Source organism: Salvia hispanica, chromosome 5, assembly GCF_029641045.1.
Source record: "Salvia hispanica isolate PSC_SH4W2 chromosome 5, Shi_PSC_v1, whole genome shotgun sequence".
Taxonomy (NCBI): Eukaryota; Viridiplantae; Streptophyta; class Magnoliopsida; order Lamiales; family Lamiaceae; genus Salvia; species Salvia hispanica.
This window is the reverse complement of record NC_142696.1, coordinates 45,481,774-45,491,262: the sequence shown is the minus strand read 5'-3', so window position 1 is coordinate 45,491,262 and position 9,489 is coordinate 45,481,774. Positions and strand designations below refer to the sequence as shown.

Below are 9,489 nucleotides of genomic sequence, written 5' to 3'. Positions count from 1 at the left end.
CAATATCAGATTTTATGTTCCACCTCGATTCATTATTCCATCGTCCCATTATCTGCCACTAATGTCTTACCACCACCAAAGCTAATCAAGACAAAATTAAGAACTAACTCATCAAAATCTTAATATATTTGTCACTTTAATAATGGTTCATGTAAAATATGATTATTAATTTTTATAAAAAACTAGCATACCACCTGCATATATCTTAATTTACTTTATAATAATTTAATATATACACCACGCAAAACAAAAATGATTATATATGTAAACAACAATTATATATTAACAATTCATAACTCGAATAGCCCGCGCCCGAAAAGCCCGGCAACCCGAGTGGGTTGGCTCGATTGACGTCCCTAATTTTGTCTGACTCCTCTCCGACTTCAAAACAAAAAAAAAAATTTACTACTCCCTCCCTTGTCATAAGGAGGTTTTACTTTTATACACAAAATTTAAGAAAAAAAACGTTAGGAGAGTTAAATTAGAGAGAATAAAATAAATGAGTGAAAATATAATAAAAGAAAATAGAGATTTTAGAAAATACTAATGTTTAGAGATTTAGGCATTTAGCTGTAGTAGATGATGGAATGGCAGACCCATATACTTCTTCATTTTGCTGTACCCAAATTCCAGTCTATTTATTGCTTATTTTAAATTCGGGCCAGATTTATTGGATTCAATAAAATTGGACTTAGGTCCAAATTAAGTAGTACAAGTAAGATGTTTGAGTTAATAGATTTGGATCCAAATATAACTTGATAGTACAATTGTGATCTGGTAGACAAGGAATTGAGCACTGAAGAAATATACTTGGCCCTAGACAGCTCAATCTAGTTATGCAACCTACAAAGCTTTATGGAGAAAACAGATTAATCCATCTACTTGTGGCTTGTTCTTTATAGCTAGTAATGAAACTATAGATTTATTTATTTTTCGTTGAATATTCTTCTCATCCGGGTAGTGGTAATTTATGCATCTTTTCGTAAATAATCCCAAATTCTGAATTATTTATGTGGCATGAATATAAATTAAAAAAATGGAGTAACAAATATACGCCTTACCTTAAAACACAAATCAGGAAAAGTGATCAGGATTAGGGAAGAAAATAAAATGTACGAAGATCTTTTGATGAAAAGATAAAACTGTAGTGAATCAATTAAAGAGATCATGCCATGTGCCTAAAAGAAAAAAAATTGAACCAATGAGTTTTTCCACGAACAAAAATGTAGACTTATATACGGAGGAAGTGCCAAACTACCACACTTTTGATAAGCAAACTATAAATCAATTATCTTCTTGTTTCATGAAAGAGAATATTCTTTTTCTTCATGATTTTTGTCGTGCTTTTATGAGGTGGATACTATAGTAGTAATAAAGAGATGTCAAACCTGTTGCAAAATTGGAATGAAATTTAAGTTTTTTTTTACCACACTTAGTGCATAGGATATAAATAATTGGAATAAAGCTACAAAGTTTCACATGAAAGAGATTTTTAATAACACTATTTTATACTCCCCTTGTCTAAGTTTAAATATTTATAACTACGAGACACTTAAACAAATTCATGTGCAATAAACTTCATCTATCTAATCGATATACTGTGCATTCAGATGTGAATACCAACCTCCAAATCTATCTAATTGATACACATTTTCTGCTGTCAATCTACATTTTTGTAAATATTTATTCTCATTTTCATACATTAGTCTATATAAATATATGGACAACCACCAAATAATAATATTATCGTAATGTCCGTTGTGCAATGACACCGGAGTTACGTAGTACTAGTGTAATATTGTTTGTGATGAGATCATGATACCCAAAATCATGTCGGCATGCGACCTTCAAAATCAAGATGTAATCCTAAATTATTGCGCAAAATCACGGAACATACAAGTTATAAGCGTTGCGATGCAGAAACTAACTTAACTGCATATTACAAAAGTCAATGTCCTAAAATTTAGAACAACTTACCAAATAAACTATATTAAATTTAATCAAATTCTGATACTCACACGAATTAAAAATCAGTCTAAAAAATTCATTAAATTTGGATTTATATTCAATTATCTCATGATTAAAAATTATGGTCATACGTGTCCATTTGTTAATATTTTAACTAAATAATGTCACTTACTCGTGGGATAGACTTGAATTTAACCAAATTGCATGATTTTCCTGGCAAACTAACTTTAAATATATCACCGACGCACACTTTAAAAAATTCCTATTTATTCATCTATTACAAAAATAACTTATATAGTACACATGCGATCAATTTCTATTTCTAGCAAATAACCAACTATTTTACTTTCTTATGCATTATTTTCTTAACTTTTACTTCTATAGTTTATTCCATCTTTTATTTTATTATATCTTCACTTAATAACTCAATAAGTATAAGTATTGTAATTAATTTAAAATCTCGTGTTAATAAAATTGACAGTCGATATAAAACGAAAGGGTATTTTAAATACCATCAACATTAGCATAAAATCGACCAAACAGTATAAGCATATTAAAAGGGTTTTTAGTGCTCCCTCCGTCCCACAAAGATTGTCCCATTTTCCCATTTCCGTCCGTCCCATAAAGTTTGTCCCATTTCACTTTTACCATTTTTGGTAATGCACCCCATATTCTACTAATTCATTCATACCCACATTTTATTATAAAACTAATACTTTAAAAGTAGGACCCATATCCCATCAACTTTTTCAACTCACTTTTCATTACATTTCTTAAAACCCGTGTCAGGTCAAAGTGAGACTATTTTTGTGGGACGGAGGGAGTATGTCCTAAAAAGGTGATAAAAGTCATAAATCCATATTCAACTATTCAATAATGTCCAAACTTGAGTAGTGATTTCTACTGACTTCTTGAAAAACAGAGATCAAGTTTAGACCGGCATAGTAATACATAGAGCCCAGTAATAAAAGAAAAGGAAAATAAATCGGGAGAAGGCGACACCAGTACCCACTAGCAACAGGTTGGGCCATCTTCTTCCCCACATTCTGCATTTTCCCAATAGCTTTTCCCCTCCTCTCTCTCTCTCTCTCTCTCTCTAAAAAATCACTAATTAACCCTATTTCTCACTAGTGGCTCCACTTTCACTTCCACACCATTCTTTTCCTCTTCCTCCTCTGGATTCCAGCTACACTGTGTTAATTAATGGCTGCTTTGGTGCTTATGGTTCTCCTTCTGGCCATCACTGGCCACTCCAGTAAGCTACTTATGTCACCACCTTTTTTTCAAGCTACAAATATCTGGTAGAAATAATTTTGAAAAAAAGGTTTTCATTTACAGTTAGCTCATTCTTCCTCTATTCTTAATTAAGAAAATATTTACTTCTTCCTACATTTTCTTATCTCTCTTGTTAAGACTTTGTATTTATTTAGTTATCTAATCTTGAGCCTTTCTATACTTCTATTTCTGAACAAAGAGTTTTGCTACCTTTTTTTTTGTCACCTTCATTAAAATCTGCATATATTACTTCTTCCATACACATTTAAAATAGTGATAGGTAGGCTATAGTGTGATTGAAGAAATGACTCCACTTTATTGCTAGTTAAAACTAATGTAGATTTAAATGGAGAAATAGCGATTCATTTTTGTGATAAGTTTGTACTGTATTTATAAGTATTTATGAATTTTGAATAAATAGGCGCGTCGTGGTGCGTGTGCAAGGACGGGTTAAGTGACACAGTGCTGCAGAAGGCGCTAGACTACGCATGCGGAGCCGGGGCAGACTGCAACCCCATCCATCAAAACGGACCATGTTTCCAACCCAACACCGTTAAAGCTCACTGCAGCTACGCCGCCAACAGCTATTTCCAGAAAAACCGCCAGCAACCCACCGCCTGCAATTTTGAAGGCGCTGCAACTATCTCCGCTTCCGACCCTAGTCAGTTTTCCTTTTTCCCTAAATTATTTTTTACGAATCAAATAAAATTAAATTACTAATGTTTAATTTTAAGGCTAAAAGTAATACAAGTATGAAGGTCCGAATCATTACTAGCTTACTAGAATTATTATTGTTCCATCTAAAAATAGAAATCATAAAAAGTCATTGGGTATATTATGAGTAGCATGGGTTGATTTTTTTAGGTGTTACTACTATTAATTTAGATTTTCTTTTTCTTGTGGTTTTACAGGCATATCTGGTTGTACGTATCCGGCAACAGCAAGGTAATTTCATTTTAATCAACTTTATCATATGTTAATGTATAGTTTGGTAGTACTATAATTCACTTTAAAAATCTTGAAATGAAGCACAAATATAATTGTGTTGTGTGTGAGAAAATGACCGTTCAATGCATTGCCTGAAAACCTGTCGCTGTCGTGGGGGTGTGCGAAATCCCGAATCTGCCCTCCACTTGTTTGGACCCACCCCATTTCAAATTTCCTGCTTTATATCTAGACTCTAGTCATTTTTCACTAAAATGAATCGACCTAGCAACGGTCATTATGGCTCTATTTTTGTCATTTTTTGCTCTATTGGAACCCAATTTGAACTAGCAGTACTCCCTCCGTTTCATCATAGTTGAGTCATTTTATCATTTCGGGAAGTTTCTTTATAATTGAGTCATTTTCATATTTGGTAACTTTTTATCTTTTTTACTTTATTCTCTCTACTTTATTCATTTTATACTTTATTCTCTCTACCTTTTTCTCTCTCTTAATTTTTTATCTATTTATTTAACATACCCAACATTTATTTCTAAAACTCTGTGCCCAAAAGTTCTGCCTCAACTATAGCGAAACGGAGGGAGTACATAACATTATACTGCAATTTTACCTTGTGATAAGTTTAATATTTGGGACTTATAGTGCAACTTAATTTGCCCTTTCTTTGAATGTTTGTGCACTATTGGTAGGAAAGATAAATAAACAAAACATGATAACAACACATATTTTCGGTTTCGGACGTATAACTCCAAGATAGATAGATGAGTTGTCTGTTCTACCAAACTGCCCTTTAATATAGAGCTAAGTTTTTGTGCCTTGATCCTCTCTGCTCTGCACCACTTTTTGGTGTATGAACGTCGAGAAACTGGGAACCTGATCTCGAATGAGGTGGAGGCTGCTTCACAAGTTTTTCTCTTAGATTGTGAGTTGGCAGAGCATCTCCAAAAGGTCAAATATTCTTGATAAAGAATGACTTTTTGGACCATCGAATATTCCTTTCCTTTCAATTAATTATTATCCTACCATTATCAAATGCACAGATTTAGACTTTGGAATATGCAAATTTTTGCTGCAACAGTTGTAGTGTGATGATATTCATACTCGCATAGGTAGGTGGATATTGTTAGAAAATTCTTACTTATTGTCATATCTCATACTAGTAAGTAACATGATTTGGTGTTTGCAATATACTACTATCAACTTATCATGGCACGCCCCTTGTTAATTTGTGTAGTTCCTCCACCACCCCCACCACTGGCACTCCAGGGACTGTGACTCCGGTCTCTGGGACAACTGGCAACTCCCCTGGCATGATAAACCCTAGCACCGGTGGCGGTGTACTAGGAGGAAACCCCGGTCTAGGCCCGTCAGGCATGAACCCCAACACCGACTTAAGTGATGCAGGGATCCGTCTCTCCAACGCCTTCTTCCACTGCTTCTGTGTCGTCATCGCCTTCTCGGCACTTGTTTTCTCATGAGCTTGAATTCAGCGGCAATGGTGCTCGCTCCAAGATTCGTGTATGGATGATGATGGTGGTCAAGAAATTATGGATTTTGAGGCAGCTTTTGGTTTTTGTCCCTGCCTCTCTCACTCATCTCAGTACTCTTCTATGTAGTGTAAAACTTGATGGGATGTTCATTCTTTTTTTGAGTTTGTAGTTTTTAGTAGTACTATCTATTTGCAGATTGCAACTTGGCTATTTTTGCTATTATTATGGAGTATATTATTTATTAAGTAAGAGTAGTATACTTCCTAGTACTTCTTTCACTTCTTTGTAACCTGATACTAACATCTAAGAATCTTCATATTTTTTATATTTAACCTTTTGCAATATTTTTGGATTAAATCTTCAATCAAATGAGGCACCATTGTATGATTTTTTACATTTAACCTTTTGCAATATATTTTTTCTTAACTATTTACCTTTAAATTTAATAAAATATAAAAAATTCTTATTTATACTTTTACATGCAAAATGACTTCTTACTATATTTATGCTTTCTTCTATACCTCTAAATAGCTCTCTAATTTAACCATTTCCCCGACTTCCGGATTTCAGTTGTCTACAAGCTAATTTTAGACTATCGATTACTTAAATAAGATGCTGGGACCTAAGTTCTGTCAAAATTTATGTTGAATGAAAGTATATCAAAGCCGATAACTAGTACAGCAGTATACTATATTTAAATACTACTACTTCTCAGTGTTCAGTTTTAACACTTTATGTGATGTAGAGTATTTTAAACCGTTTCTGAAAATAGAAACGCAAATGCATCAATATTTAAATCGCAGAACACATATTGGATTTGCATCGGGCAGTTCACGAGAAATGGCAATAATGGGCAGCTCTTAAATTTAATATTGGAACCCCAACAATAATCTTGGGACAATAATAATGACATGGAACTTGTCATATTGTGTATGGTTTTTGCACGATTTCACACAACTAAATATGTCTAATAATATTCGCTCTTTATGTCCCCTCATTTTACACGGATAATTTAAGCCACTATTTAATAGGAGTTGTTGTCATTTGATTTATAGCACTGTAAAGTACTCCCTCCGTTTCAAGATAAGTGACCATAAACTTTTCGACACGAGATTAAGCAAATGAGATTTTGTTAGTAAAGTGGAAAGTGAATAAAGTAAGAGAGTTAATAAAGTAGAGAGAAAAAATAAGAGAGAAAGTACCAAAAAAAGAAATGAATTACTTATCTTGGGTCGTTCCAAAAAAGAATATGAGTCACTTATATTGGGACTGAGGGAGTATAAATGAACCAAGTTACTCGTCAATTATTCAGAGCTTCAGTCGGTTGATAGAAGTTCATTCAAGCTATAGCTTAGAAGCTCAACGGAACTACTGAAGCTTGTTACCCCAGCAAATCAAGTTTTAATATACTAGAATTATGCTCGTTAAATAACTGAGCTCGTAAATATAATATTTTGACTATTTTATAATTTGCATTTATGTCATATTATTAATTAATGAATGTACCAAGTCTTCCACAAACTTTATTTTATCTTATGTTATTTTCATATTTTGGATGAATTCATATCTGTATTTAAAAAAAAATACTAGTAATATTTTATATCTACAAATTTGAAAAGTTTGTTGTAACCATTTCGTCCAACGGCCCAACATGACAGTGTTTATAAAATTAATACTATAGGTCGTTTGATTCGTAGATAAAATATAATTAGATAGTTAATTTAAGATAATATTTTTGAGCCGAATGTAAGACAATGTCAAGATAGTGTTTTTTTAGTTGATTGATTGATATGATAGTCCTAGAAATGATTGTTTAGATAGAATGAAAAAGGACATAAATACCCGTTACAATGGTAAATTAACGGATGAATCACTGATGCCGCTGCAGGATTTTGAGAAGTTAGCCTGTGATATAGCCCAATCACTGACCTCTTCGGCTCCACCACCTCCTTCACCTTAGCTTGGATTAAGAAGGGGCATGGGACTCAATTTCGGGCAACAATTATCCGATAGATGGATGTTATGTGCGATCTCTTTCCCTCTCATTCAAATGTCCAGTTTTGTTTTGATTTTTGGAAGACCAAACTTATTGACCTAAGTGTTTATAATAATGAGTATATGTTTATTTTTTATTATCTGCATGAATTTTGGACAAATTTCTTTCAAAAATTTCATGGTCTAATTATGAAAATACATTGTTCATATGCAAAATAGGTTTGGATTTTTGTATAAGCTCGTTTAATTCAGCTTATCAGTTTACTACAACAAGAAAAAAATTTGCTAAGAACGCTTTTTAATTCTAGTAAATACATTAATTTGTGTGTCTAACTATACCACCAACGCTTCATAAAATGTCATTATTGTTGGTGTTCTAATTAAAATTACGGGACACAAATAGTCAAATAGAAGTGTCCTTAAAAAATAAAAGACTATGATAATTTGTCCTCAATTCGAGGATGCTTTCTTTTGCGTCCTTAACTATGGTTATTTTTAAAAATTTCAAATGCTAGTAATAATTTAGAGCGGATAGAAAGTAAAATAAATAATAAATAATGATATATACTAAATAATAATAATAATTTAGTTAGAGTGGAGAGAAAGTAAAGTAAGAGAGACAATAATTTGGGGTAATTACATATTCCATACAAAAAATGTTTTACCTTTGTTTCAATTTAGTACAAAAAGTATTAAGTTTACATATTTCATACAAAAAGCTAAATTGGTGTTTTAGTTAATACATTTCGTTAAATATTTTAAACACCGTTAGTTAGTTTATAATTTGTCCAACTTATCATCGTAACAAAAGAATAATTAAAGATGTAATACAATTAATCACTCTAAAAAATGTCAATATCAATTCTTCTAGCAATTGATCGCTGTTTACAAAAATTATGTCTTTCAATATACTCCATTTTTTTTTATTATATTCTTTATAGAACACGTTATAAAATAAGTCCATATTTCATCTTTACAAAATGGCTCATTTGAGCTTCCAGTAGTTAATAAGTCAATATTTAATTTTTACAATATCTTTTTGGTTGTATTCTCCATTGTTACGTGGGAAAGCTTCAACAATAAAATGCAATTCGCTAATTTCATGGCGAAGAGAGGTGATTTTTTTATGTGTTTTTTTTTAAATTTTTGTGAGTAATAAAAATAACTATGTTTGAAATAATTAATGAGGAGTTTTATTTTAAACTTTTTTGTACAGATTTAAAACATTGTTGAAACTTTTTGTATATGTGATGTAATTTGAAGTAACGGTGTTAGTAGGGACTTGACGGAATGTATTATTTTGGATACTAAGTAAACCTTTTGTATGAAATATGTAACTTAATACTTTTTGTACTAAATTGAAACAGAGGTAAAATATTTTGTATGAAATATGTAATTACCCCCAATAATTTAGTTATGACTTTTCGGTATATTATTCTCTCTCATACTTTATCCTATCTATACATGTATAAAAGGCGAGCTTTAGCCTTCTATTGAAATATATATAAGTTTTGGGGTTTAAATATAAATATTTATGAGTTATGGGTGATTGAGTATAAAATAGATGATTATTGACATTGTAGTTATAAATTTTCAGTTATTATTTATAAATTAATTATAAATTATTGCATGTGTATAATGTGAAGTAACGGCCAATCATCATGGTAGACTAAGCAAATAAGTATTGAAACTCATCTATTCATAATAAGAAACATGTTATAACTTTTAATCAATGGCTACTAACAACAAAATAAGAAAAGTCAAATTTTGTAACCTCTATTGTCTTAATTTATAATTATGTTGTTTTATTTCCATG

At 31.7% G+C, this 9,489-nt stretch overlaps 1 protein-coding gene across 1 annotated transcript; it reads left to right on the top strand.

The window, feature by feature from the left end:
* The first annotated feature begins 2,977 nt into the window (after window positions 1-2,977).
* LOC125191093 (PLASMODESMATA CALLOSE-BINDING PROTEIN 3-like) lies at window positions 2,978-5,927 on the top strand. The gene is made up of 4 exons (XM_048088552.2): window positions 2,978-3,223; window positions 3,665-3,904; window positions 4,155-4,188; window positions 5,423-5,927. The coding sequence occupies exons 1-4, from the start codon at window positions 3,172-3,174 to the stop codon at window positions 5,664-5,666; spliced, it is 570 nt and encodes a 189-aa protein (XP_047944509.1). The 5' UTR covers window positions 2,978-3,171; the 3' UTR covers window positions 5,667-5,927.
* Window positions 5,928-9,489: the final 3,562 nt, after the last annotated feature.

Bases quoted from the DNA above. Each gene is read 5' to 3' on its own strand.
- LOC125191093 (XM_048088552.2), top strand. From the start codon at position 3,172: ATGGCTGCTTTGGTGCTTATGGTTCTCCTTCTGGCCATCACTGGCCAC. The intron at 3,224-3,664 runs GTAAGCTACTTA...TTGAATAAATAG, and splicing joins GGCCATCACTGGCCACTCCA to GCGCGTCGTGGTGCGTGTGC. The intron at 4,189-5,422 runs GTAATTTCATTT...TAATTTGTGTAG, and splicing joins ACGTATCCGGCAACAGCAAG to TTCCTCCACCACCCCCACCA.